At 42.2% G+C, this 17,432-nt stretch overlaps 1 protein-coding gene across 3 annotated transcripts; it reads right to left on the minus strand.

Moving 5' to 3' along the window:
* Window positions 1–1,053: 1,053 nt before the first annotated feature.
* LOC113023155 (rho family-interacting cell polarization regulator 1-like) lies at window positions 1,054–17,063 on the minus strand. Of its 3 annotated transcripts, none has more exons than XM_026169210.1 (16): window positions 16,736–17,063; window positions 13,747–13,880; window positions 13,539–13,617; window positions 13,418–13,441; window positions 13,283–13,336; window positions 10,898–11,047; window positions 10,592–10,655; window positions 10,461–10,504; window positions 10,254–10,379; window positions 8,379–8,527; window positions 8,142–8,250; window positions 5,154–5,729; window positions 4,830–5,077; window positions 3,215–3,311; window positions 2,452–2,542; window positions 1,054–2,365 (listed from the first exon to the last, which is right to left on the minus strand). In XM_026169210.1, the coding sequence occupies exons 2-16, from the start codon at window positions 13,836–13,838 to the stop codon at window positions 2,304–2,306; spliced, it is 1,965 nt and encodes a 654-aa protein (XP_026024995.1). In that variant the 5' UTR covers window positions 13,839–13,880; window positions 16,736–17,063; the 3' UTR covers window positions 1,054–2,303. The 3 variants fall into 3 exon arrangements, with proteins under 3 accessions (XP_026024995.1, XP_026024997.1, XP_026024996.1); XM_026169212.1 differs by having other exon boundaries at window positions 3,215–3,308; window positions 16,736–17,062; XM_026169211.1 differs by lacking the exon at window positions 16,736–17,063 and adding an exon at window positions 14,001–14,347.
* Window positions 17,064–17,432: the final 369 nt, after the last annotated feature.

Consider the following 17,432-nt stretch of genomic DNA (forward strand, 5'->3'; position numbering starts at 1 on the left):
CCACTCTTCTGATTGGTCGTAGCTCACAAACAGAAGGCTGAGAAAGGCTGAGGCTGTTGGCTCACAGGAATTACACAAACACACACTGACCTCTTTATTTGAGACTTTTGCCAAGCTTAACCCTCACACAACCCAACTGTTTTAGTAACCATAACCAGTCTCTGTCAAATGAGCTGTTTTCATCACCACTGAGGGCATCGAGTTTCTGCCTTGAGACGTCTGTATCAGTTAATAATGTTACTGTGTTTGAAGAGAGCAGACAGGGAAAAATTTATAATAAAATTAAAACCTGAGTGTAAGAAAAATGTGTCATGTGGAGATGGTCAACAATAATACTCGGTCAGTCTGCAGTGTTTAAATGCCAGTCAGTGGGTATTAAAGGCTCAAAGTGTGCCAAGAGCACATCTCCCACACCTTTTATACCACCAACAGTCTGAACTGTTGACTCATCAGACCAGACAAAGTTTTTCCAACCTTCTACTGTCCAGTTTTGGTGAGCCTGTGTGATCTTCTGCTTTAAGGGTCAGTGTGGTGTTCAAAAAGGAATTTTCACCCTTTGGATATTTTCTATATTTTGACCGACTCTCTGCAAACTCTAGAGATGGTTGTGTGGGAAATTCCCAGTAGACCAGCATGTTCAACATCACTTAAATCACCTTTTCTCTCCATTCTGATGCTCAGCTTAAACTTCACGTGTACCTGCCTAAATACATTTGAGTTGCTGCTATGTGACTGGCTGATTAGATACTTGTGCAGCTGAACAGGTATACTTATAAAGTAGCTGGTTAGTTTGTAGTAAGAAACAATTTTAAAAGTAAAAATGCAACAACAGGAAGTATAAATATCCATAAACAATCCCACTTTGGTCACTTTAAGCCTTTGGTGGGAGGCTGCTCATATAACCATGACTGAGCGGTATCTAGTTAAGAGGTAACAAAGTCTCACCCTAACAGACATCTGTACATTTTCCTGTTATTTTGGGGACATAAAATACTTTCACATTCCTGATGACATGCGAGACTAAAGTTGATTCATTCAACACAGCAGCACGTGTTAATTTTAAAGAAACCTTTATAAAGTTTAAACATTTCTGAACATAAACATTTCGACATTTCAAGACATATACAATTCTTTATATGAAACAGTAAATATCTCTTATTGTGCACACTCAAAGTAATTCAGAAAATAAACACTGTTCTCTTTGCCTGATCTCTCCTGTCGTGGCATTTAAAACCTAAACGTCGCTTGAGGCACTTTCTGAATGACGAGGCTGTTAAAGAAACATGTAAAGCATGACGGACTATATCGCCCCCGTGAGGCGGCTTCTTTTTTTTTTTTTTGACACAGTCACAGACCGGATGGCTTTCTCAGAGCGGAGCATAGCTTACACACCTAAACTGATCAGCTGAGCTTTGTAATGCAGACATGCTGGCGGTGTGTGTGTATGTATGTGTGTGTGAGGCAGCTACACATGCAGGTTTAAATACAGTTTCGCACTTCTGCTATCCTTCAAGTGTTCATTTCTAATAACAGCTTAGGCGCTGGTACGATTTTGACCTTTAAATTCACTCCGAGTGTGTTTCTAAACATTAACTGTCTCTGAAAGCCTAAAATTCTCACTTTCAGGGTACATTGCTGCTTTGGAAATGACTTCATGTCTTCAGACAAACATCACATGCTCAAGAAGCCCTGTCTCGCAATGAAAGAGCTCCGGGCTGTGCAGAGAGTTAACACTGAACATCAATACCTCGGTAGTTCTTCCATATCCACAAATACTCTCTCTTTTTTCTTTTTTTTTTTCTGAAGTCACTATAATGCATCTTGGTAGCTGATTGTATGCGTCTCTGTAGCTTGAAAAACATCAACTTGAAATTATAAAACCACCTGAAAATGATTAGATCACTTAAAAAAAACAAAAAAGGCCGCTTTTTAAGCTGTTCCTGAAATGTTTTTTTTCACATGACAGGAGCAGTTTATGAAAGTGTAAACTTAAGTGGGGTCCCACTTTAACCCAGAGCACATGATAAAGTCTGCGTTCAAAGTATGATTACTGTCAGAGGACGAAGAGGAGGAAGTGTGTGTGTGTGTGTGTGTTTACAGTCACGACTGAGGTATAGAAACCTCGAGGTTTATCATTCCTGGTGAGAACAAGGCGAATATGTGCACAAACTCCACTGTGATTGGGAGGAGCCTGTTTGTCTGAGCAGTAAGTGGAACATCCTCAAGGCCTCCAATCCTGCAGTGTAAGAGGGACACAGATGGCACCAGAGTGGGAGAAATGGTTTAAGTGTGGATCCGTGGTCTCACTCGAAGTCAGGTAGGTCTACCTGGCTGGGACTAGAACAACCCTCTTCCTGATCCTTTCCTGTGAGATTAAAAAGAGGGAAAATTAAACCCCTCACACCTGCAGTTTGAAGAACTACCACCTGTGTTTACTGACTGACTCCTCACCGTCATCCTCGCCTCCCTCGCTGTGCTCCTCTTCCTTACCCTCAGAAATTTCTATATGACCCAAATCCTGCACGTCACCCACGCTCGACTCCTGAAAAATAAAACACAATTCTTCATTGGTAAAGGCAGCACGGTGCAGCACCTTATAGATTCAGTTTACCTACATCAGATGGTGACCATAAAACATGAATGTATATATGCATCATGCATTTAGAATATGCACCGACCCTCTTAGATTATGAACTGTGTGCACTAAAACACGTTAAGGATTGCTACACCCCCTGCACTCTGATACGCTTCTTTCGGCTCCTCTCTTTAGTGGTGTATTCTCCATGGACGCGTCAATATGATCACAAAAAGCAAACATGCAACACCCCATGTGAGATGATAAAATTTATGTCACTCAACTCAGATTCACAAACATAGAAAGTATGATTGAGGCTTTATGCTGAACACACAGTGTGAATAATTATGTCCCAAAATTCTACTCTTACTCTACAAGGTCAAATTCCTTTATTGTCACTGTGCAAACAAAATTGTGCACACTACCTAGAAACAGACTTGGTATGACAGATGACACACACACAGCTCCAGAGTTAAAGTGGGATGGACCACAGCAACTATAAAACACTGCATTTTTATAAGAAAACTGTGCAATAAATAGTAATGCTGCCGTTAACGAGCTACAATCACAGATGTAACGTCTCACATCGCCACACCTAAAACAATCAAAGAGCATTAAAGAACATTATAGTCTGTTTACCTGTGATTCAGAGAAACGATCTTCATCAGAGTTCCTAAATCCTTCTGGAGCTTCCATAAGGATCTCAAGACCATCAGCCTCCTCTTCCTCATCACTGCTGAGTGAGACAAAACAAAATGCTGTGACACTGACATAAATGCACCTGTTCACTGACACAGTATCACGTTCAGTGTACACACTGACTGTATAAAAAAGATGCACAGGCATTGTGACATCAGCCATTTGGTTTCTTTTTGAAATTCTATTTTGGCCATCACCACCTTGGTGCTTTGAAACTGGACAAACAAGCTAAAAATATGAAATAATCCCAAATTTCAACACCACAAAATGCTGTCAGTTTAATAAATATTCCTCTACAGTAGATTCTCCTAGGAAAACAGTCTGCTTTGATTATGTCAAGCCCAGAGTCCACTTTTGCCCAGGTCTGCAAATATCCACACAAGCAAGAAGAAAACTTGGATTTACTGAGATCAGCAGTTTTAAAGCTCCTCTATATCAGCCTGTCGCAGCAGCTTCACAACCACTAGTAAATCAAAAACAAAAGAAAAGAGGTAGAATAACTGCAGGATATCACAACAGCAGTGTGTAGCTGCTAACAGGTAGAAAGAAGAAGCTGCACAGCTCACTCTTGTAGGGAAATCTGATATCAGTGTGTTTGACACACAGCAGGAATATTTCTAGGATTTTTCTGAGGCTCCTGAGACTCTGAATACGGTTCATTTCTGTTTTGTTTAGTTGTTTAATGATAGTTTTTACTCTCAAATAGCTTAGTGATGTAATAAAATCTTTAAAAAGAATGGGATCCTCCTCCCAAAGTCCTATTGCCACGGATTGTGAGTGCTGAAAGTTAACAGCAGTTTCTAATTTGATTGTTGTTTGCCATGTTGAGCAGCTCAAAAACTACTGAAGGAAAGGGAGAGCCATATAGATGGGGAGGGGAGAGTTGCCCCTCACCCCCTCTGGTAAGCCACGTCCATCTTTGACATACAGTATGTGTACACGTGTATACATTAGCGGCCACATTAAATTATTACGAGCAACAGAGTCAGAATAAAACTTTCACATTTCTGCCTTTTAGTTCAGAGTCACAGATATCAGGAACTTTAAACATCTACAGTATTGTTAACAAAGCTGTGATATTTCATAACACAGTAAGAAATATAATAAACAGCATTTGCACAGCAGATTATGGCTGGAAATATCCGTCTGCCAAATACCTGGAAACACTGTAGTACTGTACTGAGGAGACCTGACTGTTGATGATTAAACTAGAATTACTGCCACGATGACCTCTGAGGATCAAAATCTAAACATGTTCAAGACAATGGAAGAAATGGAGACACAAGAACGATTCCTGATGTTAATCTTCAAAGATTTTCCCTCTCATTTTGCTTCTTTTTGGGTCTCTCATCTCCGGTTTCATCAGCTCCTAAATGCTCCATGTTTCTCTGAGTTTGGTTAATGATTAGTTTTTAAAGTTGCGTTTATACTTAACTGTAAAGCTCCACACCAGCTCCTACCTGCTGGTGTGGAGCTTTATAGTCTGTTATAAAGAAACCGAGGTTAACAGTTGTGGACACGGTCGACAAACATTTCTGTCCCCACACTGACTGACCTTCCTCCACAGTACAGGTTCTCTGCATTCTTTTCTTCCTCCTTTATTTCCTCCTCTTCCTTTTTGTTTTGGTCCTCTTTACATTTATTATCCTGCTCTTCCTTTTCTCCTCTCTCCTCTTCTTTCTCTCCTCTGTCTTCTTGTTCTTCTTCCTCTTCTTCATCAAGATCGGAGCAGTTGAGAAAGTCGAAGCTTTCAAGGGCAGTTTCGACTTCCTGGTTAAAACTCGCAGATGTGGGGAAAGGAGGCTGAGGAGAAACACACAGAGGAGTTAAATACGTCACTGTTTATAGACGAATGTGTTAAATTTATTCCTGAACTCACCGCTGGAGCGTCCTCGCCATGTTTCATCTCCTGGACGGACTGGTGTGGTTGACTTTGGTCTACCTTGTGTTCTTCTGCTGCTGCTTCAGTGTCTGTCTGTGCTTCAGTCTGTTCAGCCTGGGCTAACGAGTCCACGGACGCGTCATCGTTCACCTCCGCAGGCACAAACGCCGCAGGAGGCAGAGAGATGTCGGGGCAGGAGCAGCTCAGGTCTGCCGAGGTTTCAGAGAGCTCCTCTGATTGGACAGACACTCTGTCAGTTGCGGTACAATCCGGGCTGCTCTCACTGGCGAGGCCGTGGGAGAAGGAAGCCTGGAGATGGCCATTCGTCTGAGGAAAAACCTCCCCGGTTTCGGTCTCATCCTCCTCTTGGTTGGATGAGAGCGAGGGCGTTGATGCACTGGACTTGTGTGGCGTGAATGACAGCTGAGTGGTGAGAGTGGTTTGCAGCAAGTTGGACGCCGTCAGTCTCTGAGCGTGATGAGCCAGTGCTGGACTGGATGAGTCATCGGAGGATTCAGAGGAGTTGGACCAGACCGTCCCATTCTCCATTTCCCCCTGACGCTTCAGCAGAGACTAGAGATGAAAGGAAACGAGATCAGAACAAGAAACTAAATCACCTGTACTGTGATACGCAGCACAATGCTAACTGAACACCTATCATTAAATTATATCCTTAAAGCTTTAAATGGGGGAAGATTAAAGATAAAAGCATTCAACTAAAGTAATCTGACTGTTTCCAGGGTTTTCACAAAAACAAAGCCACAGTTTCTCAAGTTGGACATGATCCCCTGAAAAGTTCAGTTTTATCTGGATAGGGCCAAACCACAACAACAGTGCTTTAGACTGGAAGAGAAAGACTTTACGATAATATAGAGAAAATACCAACAATCGGACAGTGAGCAAGCACTTGGCAACAGTGGGAAGGAAAAACTTCCTTTTAACAGGAAGAAACTTCAGACAGAACCGGGCTCAGGGAGGGCCGGCCATGTAACATGAATGTTGGGTCTGAGGGGAGAAAGACAGGACAAAAGTAAAGCTGATGTCACAGTGATCTATGAAAAAAAAGCTCCACTGATGAGTTTGTCATATGAACTCACTTGTTTCTGGTCCTATTAGACGTAATATTTTTATTTTGTAAATGTAGTTCTATTTAGAGTAAAACAGGTGATAAAGCAGAGATGCTTCTGTACGAGCATGCAGTGTCCTAGGTTTCTCACTCAGTTTTTTTGCTAATATTCTCACCAGTGTAACATGTACTCATCAGCCCCTTCATTAGTTACACCTGTTCAACTTTGCGTTAATGCAAATCTCTAATCATCCAATCACATGTTCAAACTGAGCATCAGAATGGGGAAGAGCTCGGATTTAAATGATTTCAAATATGGTGTGGTTTTGGTGCCAGATGGGCTTGGCACCAATTTTCCCCACATAAGCATCTCTGGGATTTACAAAGAACCGTCTGAAAACGAGAAACTATCCAGTGAGCAGCAGCTCTCTGGCTGAAAATGCTTTGTTGATGCCAGACATCAGAGAAGAATGGCAGCACATCAAACCTTGGAGCAGATGGGCTACAGCAGAAGACCACACTTGGTGCTGCTCCTCTTAGCTATCAAAAGGAAACTGAGGAAACCCCAACATCGGACAACAGAAGACTGGAATAATGTTTCCTGGCCTGATCAGTCTCAATTCCTGCTGCCACATTCAGATGGCAGGGTCAGAATTTGAAGGAAGCATGAAAGCATGGACCCATCCTGTGTGTCGACGCTTCAGAGTGCTTCTGGCGGTGGAGGCTATGTTTTTTTCCACACACTTTGAGCCCCTTCACAACAACCAACCATACTTAAACACCACAGACTACCTCAGTATTGTTGCTGATCATGTCCATCCCTTCATGACCACCATCCTGTCTCTGCTGAAAGCTTTGATGTTATAAAAACAACTGCTTGTGTGTCACGAAACTTAAATTATCTCAAACTGGAACTTTTAAATATGACAATAACTTCACTGTACTCCAACGGCCTCCACAATCAGATCTCAATCCAAGAGAGCACCTTTGGGATGCCATCATGTTATTATGAACCAAACCTCTGAGGAACATTTCCAGCACCTTGTTGAATCTCTGCCATGAAGAATTAAGGAGGTAACGAAGGTAAAAGAGGGTCCAACCCAGCAATAGCAAGATTGTGTGTAGGCGATGTTGATGGACAATTTTGGGACCTTGGTAACTTGTGAAATGTCATTACTTTAAACACTGAACTTTCTTGATTAAATAAGAAAAACTCAAATCTCCGCAACAAAACTTGGATCAGTTGGAATTGAAAATTAAACACAATCAGTTTTTGGGTTTTTTTGAGGGGGGGGGGTTAGGATCTGATTGGATATTAACAAACTAGTTAATAATTGTTCCGTCACTATAAACTATATTAAAGCTACGACTACATCCCAACACACCGACTCTGCTGTGGTGAACTGAGGCGCTGCATGGCTGAGTTCACAACGGAAGGTCGCCGCCCTGTCCGCCGCCACCCCGTGGAAGGCCTTGACCAGCAAGCGGCTCTGCCAGTGCCTACACCGAGCCATGCTCTTCATCGAGGCGAGGAAGAGGAGGAACATATTGGAATTCTACTCAACCACTACTAAACAGCTACAAGGACCACAGCTCCGCTCCAACATACTGCTGCTGTCACACAATTCGCTACGGCTATCGTTCACTCTGCTCGCCTCAGGCACATCACGACCACACCCACACAACCCTCTGCGAACATCCTCACACACATCAGCGCTACCGCTACAGAGGAAGCAGTCGGGGAGCAGCTGAAACAGAACAGGCCAGTGAAACCACAGTAATGACACCCATCAGTTTAGCATAAATGCAAGAAGCTGATTTATAGAAATTGGGACCGAGCGATGTTAGGAGAACAGGTGTGAAGGAGAAGTTGTTAGTGGAAAAAGCTGTTGGTGAATGTTTCTCATGTTGTCACTCACATAAAACACCTGCTCTCGCATAGAAGGTGTGTCTGGAGGGCTCTGATTGGACAGCAGGCGTTTAGAAACTGTGCTGGAGGAAGATGTCTGGTCATCCTTATCAAACGGACTGAAGAAAGAAGAAACGAGACAAAAGACGTGTGAATAAAAAAAAAGCTGCACATGTAAACTGAGGTGTGTGTGTGTGTGTGTGTGTGTGTGTGTGTGTGTGTGTGTGTGTGTAGCAGGTCTGAATACCTCCAGGTGACCTCCAGGTTCAGTTTTACTGTCCCGAGGTCATTGATATCCACGGCGAGTGTTTGAGGCAGCGGGCAGAACAGATCGAGCATTTCGCAGGACACGCTGCCCACCACCACGTGATTGGCCAGGCTCTTCAGCTCCGTCACCTTAGAAACAGAAGAATACAAACCCCATCGTGAGAGCAGAGACCATGTGGTCATCTAAAGCTTTCAGAGGTGGATACAAACACACATATATGAACGTGTGTAAGAGCAAGGGTAAAGGTTATAATTACTTTTATTATGACTACAGAATTATCTGTCTGGAAGTTGTTAATCTGTACATGGAAAAAACAAACAACAGAAGAAAACAAAGACAAAGTCTAAAAAAATGAATGAATCACGTCTCTAACAGCAGGGAATATATTAGCGAGTTATTCTGGGCGTATGTGACAAACCAAACTGACCACCAACAAGTATTTTTTTCTAGTGTAGTCAAAACATGATAAAGATCACGGTTCAGCTCCACTGCTACAGGAAGCATCTAACTACCTCATGAAATAACCCAGCACATCCGTCCTTATCCTCATCTTTATTTCAAACACTGTCTGCTACACGTTACACTCTCTGCTTACTGAGCTGCTTTTTCTGCCATCGTTTGTCCGATATATCCACCATCCTTCCTCTGCACGTCTGAAACGTCTCAGCCTCGCCCCTCTAACTTTTGTCTCTAAGCTCTCTCTGATGTACTGATGTCCAATCCTGTACCTCCCGCTGCCGCCTGAACTCTCTTCTTCACCTCTCTTGTACACTTCCTGTTGTTTGGATGGGTGACTCCAGCTATTTACACCACTACATTCAGATACATATGTATTTTATTTTATTTTTTGCTTCTACTGACTTTTATTCCTCTTCATCTCCTTTACTTTTATACCTCCACCTTTCCAGACGCTCTTCCTGCTCCTTACTCTCACTACTAATCCCATTGTTGTCTGCAAACATGTGTGACCTCACCTGTCAACCTGTCCACCACCACTGCAAACAAGGAGGTGCTCAAAGCTGATCTCTCATGTAATCCTACCTCCACCTTATACCCATCTGTCCCTCCTACCAAACACCTCACCACTGTGTCTCTGTCCTCATACGTGACCTTAACCACCCTCACATCCTTCTCATGTGGTACCACAGTTCCTCTCCCATGCCTTCTCTAGACATGTCTCCATCAATCACATCTGTATAAGGCCATACTGCTACTCACTGATCATCGCCTATTTTTTTAACAGCTTCAACAATCTCTCATGTCTCACTGGCACAGCCTGCTGTTTAAAGTCATTAAAGATGGTACAAAATTGTATTTTAAGACATACATGTTTTACATGTTTGCTCTACATGTTTTTCCTTGTGGTCCTTCTGTCTCACCATATTGTAATCTATGTACCTGTCTGACCCAAAAATGGGTTTATTTTCTTGCTTCGATTGACTTTCATGAATATTACTGAGTTATTTTACTTATTTATGACTTTACTTTATTATTTCGCCTTTCTACTTGTTGAGCTGCTTTTTTTTTGATTTGCTGATCTTTTTTTTGAGGCAGCTGGATGTAATAAACGTGGGGAGAGAATGGAGTGGAGTAAATTGTCAGGGCTGGAAAAACTCAGGTGGGAGGATACACCCTCTGTACACAGAGCATGTGATCAGTCGCTGTTATTGGAACTTTCTGACCTTTGGGGACCAATAACATCCGTCATTTGCTTAAAAACAAAAAATTATAACACTTCCTACTAGCAAACTGTTTGTAGTGTTTTGCATATTAAAATGGCTGTAGGAGTTAGTAAAAGATGAACTATCACACTGCAGGTTTTCCATAAGATTTACATAAATGTGGTATCATTACCTTGATTGACAGCAGTTCTGTGATGAGAGGCAGGAAAATATACTCTTCGCTATCCCACATCTGCTTGTTGCTGACTTCTACGCGGCCTCGTAGTCTCCAGCGCTGGCGACCGTAACGCATCAGAACCTGCCGGGGCCAAAAGTAGTGGGTGTGATAATGGTGACGCAGATACGCAAATAAAAATGTGCGCCTGTGTGTTTGTGCTACCTCATACTGGTCACCAGCGCACAGACGTGCAAATCCAGCCAATCCTGAAACATCAGAAACTGAGAAGTGAGAATTGAGCTCATTTACAGTGCAGCAAATGGGAAGTCACATGGGCTAAGAAAGCGACTCACCCTTCATCTTCACATGAAATTCTCCCATATGACTTTCTAATTCACTCTCAAGTGAGCACATGTGCTACAGAGAAAAAAAGCAGACACAGCTTTGAATATTGTACAGCTTCCTATTAAATTAAGAGCCGAAAAAATTAGCGACTTATTAGTCAATTTGGCAGATATTTCATGTTTTCTGCTTCTTAGATGTGTTTTTTCTTTGGTTTTGGATTAATCGGTAATTCACTAGTCATTCACTTCAGCCCAAAGCACACAAACAATCATGTTATGATAGAAACATCTAACAGAACCACACCCATTACTTGCCTCTGTACATTCCCTGTAGCCCTTGTTGGCTTCACTCAGACTCTCTCGGGCCTCCTTGCTGCCACTGGCAGAGTTAAAGGCTGCCACCATCTTGCTAGCTCCATCACGCAGTCGCCGCTGTATACAATAAGCATCGTACAGTTCTTCAACCTGGAAATGCAAACATTACAAAAGTTTAGTGCCTTTGCGGTTTAATCAAACAAAATAGCATTAATTTATATTTCATAAATGTTGCAGGTTATATAATGAGTGACAAAGCAACATTAGCGTCCTTTGGGAGTTGTCTGCTGAATTTAAATCCGATATTCAGCATCCCCTTTGCTCTGTTTTGGTCTCCACCACCTCCTGAGAAAATAGCTTCCTCTTTAACTTCTACATGTTCCACCAGCAAATCTTAATCTCTGCTTTTTCGTGTGGCCATCAGGCAGTGCAAACCAGGGATGTCAAAAGATCCAAAACACCTCTCACTACCAAAACTCTGAAAATGTGATGGTACTTTTTCTTTTTTAGTACAGAGTGTTGCAAGGCGGCCATTGTTGGAGAACTAATGGAGGCAAACTAGGTCTACAAGTTTTCTAGTCTATCTTCAGGGTCGATATTTTCGACTAATATTAGCCATCTACCAATCTGTCAGTAGCAGCACTGATAACGTCCGATAAATGAAAATTAAAAAATACTGGTGGTGACTAATGCAACCACTCAGCATCCTATTAGATGCTCCTATGGCATAAATTTGAAAATCCTAGGTGATTTTCAGAAAAGTTGAGGTTGGAGTCACTAGAATTCACAAGTATTCAAACTTGCCCAACAGTTTTTGTAGATGCACCTGTGGCGTGAATTTCAAAATCCTACGTCGCTTCATTCTTAAGTTATTACATTCACAAACTTTAGTGTCCATGCTGCAATGCAGCTCGCACAGCAGGCTGACATCAATACCACATCAGCCTGCAGCTTCTCTGTCAGCACCACATTTGGAACGCCACAAACACAACAGTCAGCTGATCCAATAAATGAACAAATAAATGGCAAATTCTAGGGGAAAAGTTTTATGTTTCATGTGCAAGAAACACACATGACACATATCGGTATCCGTCTTTGTGTTAAAACTCTTGTGTTGGTTAGGCTCAAACAGACTTGTTGATAAAAAAAAAGCATTATGAGTCAGATAAGGAAGTACTTTATGATGTTATTCTGGCATATTTAGCATTTTGTTTGGTAAAGTGTGCACTGCTATATTAGTTAAGCATGTATTTTATACTTTGACCTAAAGTTACCGGGGAAAACCCTACCCAGGCCATTTCTGTGCTAACATTTGACTTGTGCTGTGTCATCACTATTACACTATAATGCTGCAGCTTGTTTTAGTAGAGTTGTACTTTAAGTTAGGAAGTGCATCATCAATGACAGAACCTTACTGGAAATGTGGGAACTCATTTACTAACACTTATAAATGCTGCTGCCTGTACCAGGCATTGATAAAACATTATTCAGTAATGTTTTCTTCTGTATCAGAAATATCACAGATTTTCTTGAAATGTATAATATTTCTTTAAATGTTATTTTTGTTATTAATGTGTTTTATGTTTTAGGCCCTAAACAGTGGAATGAGCAGGTCATGCTAGGCTGTACCCACCTTGCACATTTTTAAAGTAAAGCTTAAAACTCATTTTTATTCTGTGGCGTTCAACGAGGGGTGGGAGCTTAAGTATTTAGGCTGTTGTATTGTTTCTTGTATTTTTGTGAGTTTTTTGGATATAAAGGGTGTATCAAAAGCAATCATCCTATTTCAAAAGGCTTAAATAAAACCTGCAGTAAAATTTAGAATACACGGATGAATGCAACGTTTTAGATACAAAACTCAAAGTTTGGATTTTAGGCTTTATAACCCATCCCTAGCGAACATTATACAAATGCTTAAGCTAATGTAACAAACTTTATACCTCAAGGTAATGTTAGCAGGTTACTGAGCAACCAACCTAACATTTCAGCCTGTGTCGTGTCTCCAAAATATAATGTTAACAATTCAAATAAACAGAGTGCCGTCACCATGTCAGAGATTTAAAAATGATTTTTTAATAAAGGAGTAATCATTTGGTTTTTGTTTCTGGAATCATGTAATTCTACTGGTACTGGGTATCTGGTATCCTGGCATCTCTACAAACTGGCTTTATCAGGGACTTGCTGCTATAAATAGCTGCCTCCCAAGCAGTGAGTGAACAAAGACACTGGTCCACAGCAGCCATTAAAAATAATGTATTGTTTTGATGTGATGTGCTGAAAGATGCTAAAATGCCCTACTGAATTATACAGAGCAGCACCTTTTCAATGGCCTGTTGTCCTTTCCCTCACTGCCATTCATTACGGGTTGAATGTGTAAATACACACCTTGCTGAGGTGGAACTCCAAGCGACGCATGAACCTCTCAATGGCTTTCACGTGCTGCAGAGGAGAATATGATTATTACACTTGCCAAACTAGTAAAGAAAATTATTTATTTCAGTTTCGTTGCCTGAATCTCACCTTATCCAACTCATACAAAGACCCCTGCAGAGAAAAAAAACACACCGATCAAAAACACAAATCAAAGCAGCGGATGATGATACTGATCACACCCAGTACTGGTCCGACTGGTTTGACTCACCAAGCGACCATTCCTCTTGTTTTCTCTGATCTGCTGACCCAGGCTGTCCAGCTCCAGCTGGTGGACCTGCAGGTACGACCTGATGGCGAAAAAGAAATCATCTTTGCTTTCGTTATGCTAAAGAAAGAGGCCCAGCTGTTTCCTGCGTGTTCAGAGATATTCCACCTGGCAGCCATCCCTAAACTGAGCCTGAAATGTGTTTACTCACTGTAGGCCTCGGCGTAAGGCAGCGTACACTTCATCCAGCCGCTCGGGCTGGGGGGTTTTAGTGGGTGGCAGTTTGGTGGAGCCTGTGAACATCCTGCTTCCTTACAAGGCACGCTTCTCTTGGATCAAACGGTGCTGAAGGAGGGGGAGGAAGAAAGAGAGCGATAGATGGGATGATTTCTGATGAGGCCACCAGGATCATTCAGTTTAAGCACATTCAAAACAGGCAAGTAGGGCAGAAAGGGTGCTGCCCACCTGCTGATTAAAGAGATATCAATAGTGCTGAAACATGCTTGGAGAGTTGTGTGCAGCACTGTGGCTTTAACAGACTGAAGAACATGTCCTGCAGTTACACAAAAAGCAGATATTAGAAACAAAATGTCCCTCTTAGCTTCGCTCCTCACTGTATCTGACTGCAGCTCCTTTAAGACGATCAGTGATTCAGCTAAGAGCACAGAGAAAACAGAAAGGAGAAAAAAAAAGAGGATGCAATCCCCTCTTTCACTTCCTCAGTGTGTCCATACTGCTTTGTCTGCAAGACGGCGAGCTTCGCGTTAGCAACAACCACAGTGGCCATGGCTGACAACAGCAGCGAGTGCAGTCTGCCTGTGCTTCTCTTCCCCTTCCTTCCCTGCCACTCCACCCACCCTCCACTCCACATCCAACACCACAGTACATACAGGAAGTCTCACGGCTGACTCTACACAGGAAATTCTACACAGACGTTTGGCCCGAGAATCGAAAACCATCTCTTTTCACCCCTTCACCGCACCGAGCTAAGTTAGTAAAGGTGCAGATTAGAGCGACGCTGCTGCCGTCAGGGAAAACTTTAGGAAGAGAGGGTCGTGCCCGAGCTAAACTAGTCACAAAAGAGATTGTAGACTTAAAACCAAAGTAAATCCGCCAAGCAGGGGCCAAACCCATATTAACACATGGGGTCTGTGAATGAGTCAGCACAGGACACAGTGAATTGTGGCACCAGTTTCTCACAGATTACACAATCAAAACCTAATCACAATCAATACCAGTGATATGATATGAGCGTATACACCCTGAATTTATTCCTCCTCTCACACAGGGACTAGGGGGGGTCCACTTAAACCCACTAATCTTAGTTGCTGCACACGAGGGGGGATTAGCTGGAGCTGATCGTGCTTAGAACATGGCAAAGAAAAGGTGTAACGCCCTATAAGAGTTTTTCACGGATAAAACATCCCCACCACCAATCACCTTTAGCCAAACATGTGCAGGACTTGGCTATGAAAGTGCAAAGTCATCATGGTAACACACACACAGAGGAGACAGAGGGAAACCCACATCTTGCACGCTCACATAAATATGTCATACACCAGCGGGCTTTGGTTATATTGATAATAACGAGACCCAGTCGCTCAGTGTCCTCTCCATCAGATGTGATTTTATCCCTTCCCCTACATACATTAGAGATGATTAGCTGGATTAATCCTCTCCACGCAGCAGGGGGGGAACAAAGAGGATACTGTTCCCAAACACCTCACAAGACCAGGGCTTTGTTTAAAAAAAAACAACCAAAAAATAAAATAAAATAAATAACTTTAATGCACTGAATGCTCAAACACATATAGCTAGCTTAATACGGCAAATAAAAATCTGCATTTTTATCTTCACTACAAGCTTTTTATATGGTCAGAATATGTCACATTTCTTAATAACAATAATGATAATAACTTAAATAAATAGAAAAAGTATATAAATAAAGAACAAGAATGGGGGTTGAAGGCTTCTTGGTAGTCAGGGAGATAAGATAGCTAGTTAGATAATTTAATGAGGAAACGGAACTGTTGTGTTACAGCAACATGATAAACATGACAAATAAACAACAAAGTTAAAGTGCTACAGGTGCCTAATTTGGGCCTTATACTAAGAAATTTAATACACAACAGACAAAACAAAAGTCAAAATAAGTTAGTTAGTTAACTAACACTAAAAATAAAGCTGACATTGTGTAAGAGGTAGTGCAAATTGCCTTAATAAATAATAACATGTACCCTATAGATCTAAGTAAAACAACTGCATGAGGTATATTATAATGGAAGCTCATCAAAAGTCCTTTAGCTCTTCTCCAAAACACAGGGTTGAGGTTGGAGCTGTCACATATGGCGATTCGATCATAACTAAACTAAACATAACGATAGTATTTTGATTAATGTCTTTATTACTAAAGCTATAATGCTCCATAATTGAAAATAAAGCGGGTTATGGAGAGGTACCGGGTAAAGGTAAAGGTGGTATCTTAACTGGTTTAAACTGAACAAAACTGCTCCGAAGTGTGTATTTTACCACAAAACTGCACATAAGGAGGAAAGCACCGACTGATTAATTATAACGGCTTCAATTAATCGACCAATTATGGGGCATTTAAGAAGCAGACGAGCAAAAACAGCCATGTCGCTCCCACTGTGCAGACAGAGCGCTCATCCGTAGTTTCTGTGGTTTCTGAGGAGGAGGAAGAGGAGGAGGAGGATGGTGCTACAATGAAACGCCACCACCTCTATTACAGATTACTGGATTAGCCTCACCCGGCAGAAAGCAGGCCACTGAGTCGGATAACACGCCTCGGCCAGCCCTGCTCTTTACTTCCACCATCAGCCCGGGGATGGAGTCCCACCCGCAAAACTTGTAAGCCGCCCGTCGTGCCACATTTCGTATTCCGCACACACACATATCCCACCGGGGCCCCCACGGAGCTCATCACAGGCCACAAAAACTCCACCAGGACGCCTTCTTCTCTCTCCCTCTAACCCCCTCTATTCCTAAAGTATCATCCCGCTAAACCACAACACCGAAAGCGGCTGGGGGAAAAAACAGGGACAAAGTGGAGCCTGCTAGCGGATTTCATTTCGACAACATCACTGCAAGGCAACTTCACGGCGGACGGACTCATGTCCATGTAGAGAAAATGACCAGGCTTCTGCTTGTGACCTTGGGGATAAAAACAGAAGCCCCCCTACCTCTCTTTTAAAGTCCGACCACCCGGAGGACACGACCCCGGTCCCATTTCCAGCACAGTGCCGCTCGCAGTTTGCAGAGGTTTACAGTTATTCGGGGCGCTGTCCTTCTCCTTGATTTCGCAGTTTTTTGTGTTCACAGTAAAATCAACGGCAAGCACCGCATACCACTTCCGGCTCGCATTTTTCAGAGTTAAAGCTTGCTTTGGTCCAGGAGACAGACTGGCAATGCCAAACAATTGCTTGTCAAATAAAGCCAGTTTTATTCAGTTTTATATTTTTGGCGGGAGGAAACCTCTAATTAACCTAAAACAACACGACAATTACGTATTTTATTTTATTTATTTTGCAGTAACTGCATTGAAGCAAATAGCAGAGGGGTGGAAAATACTAAGAACTATAGAGCTTTACAAATTTATTTATTTGTAAATAATTTATTTATTACTTTATTATGAAAATTGAATATCATACTGTCTTTAAAGAATTTAAACATTGTACTGAGCCGGGGGGGGTCAATGAGGAGCAGTGTGGCTTCATGTTTAGAAAGAGCACTACAGAGGTTATGCTTGCTTTAAGAGTGTTGATGACTTTAAATATCTGGGATCAGCCATCGAAAAGAACGGACAGTGCACAAGAGAGGAAATGAAAAGAGTGCAAGCAGGGTGGAGTGGGTGGAAAAGAGTGTCAGGGGTAATTTGTG

Source organism: Astatotilapia calliptera, chromosome 1, assembly GCF_900246225.1.
Source record: "Astatotilapia calliptera chromosome 1, fAstCal1.2, whole genome shotgun sequence".
Lineage (NCBI taxonomy): Eukaryota > Metazoa > Chordata > Actinopteri > Cichliformes > Cichlidae > Astatotilapia > Astatotilapia calliptera.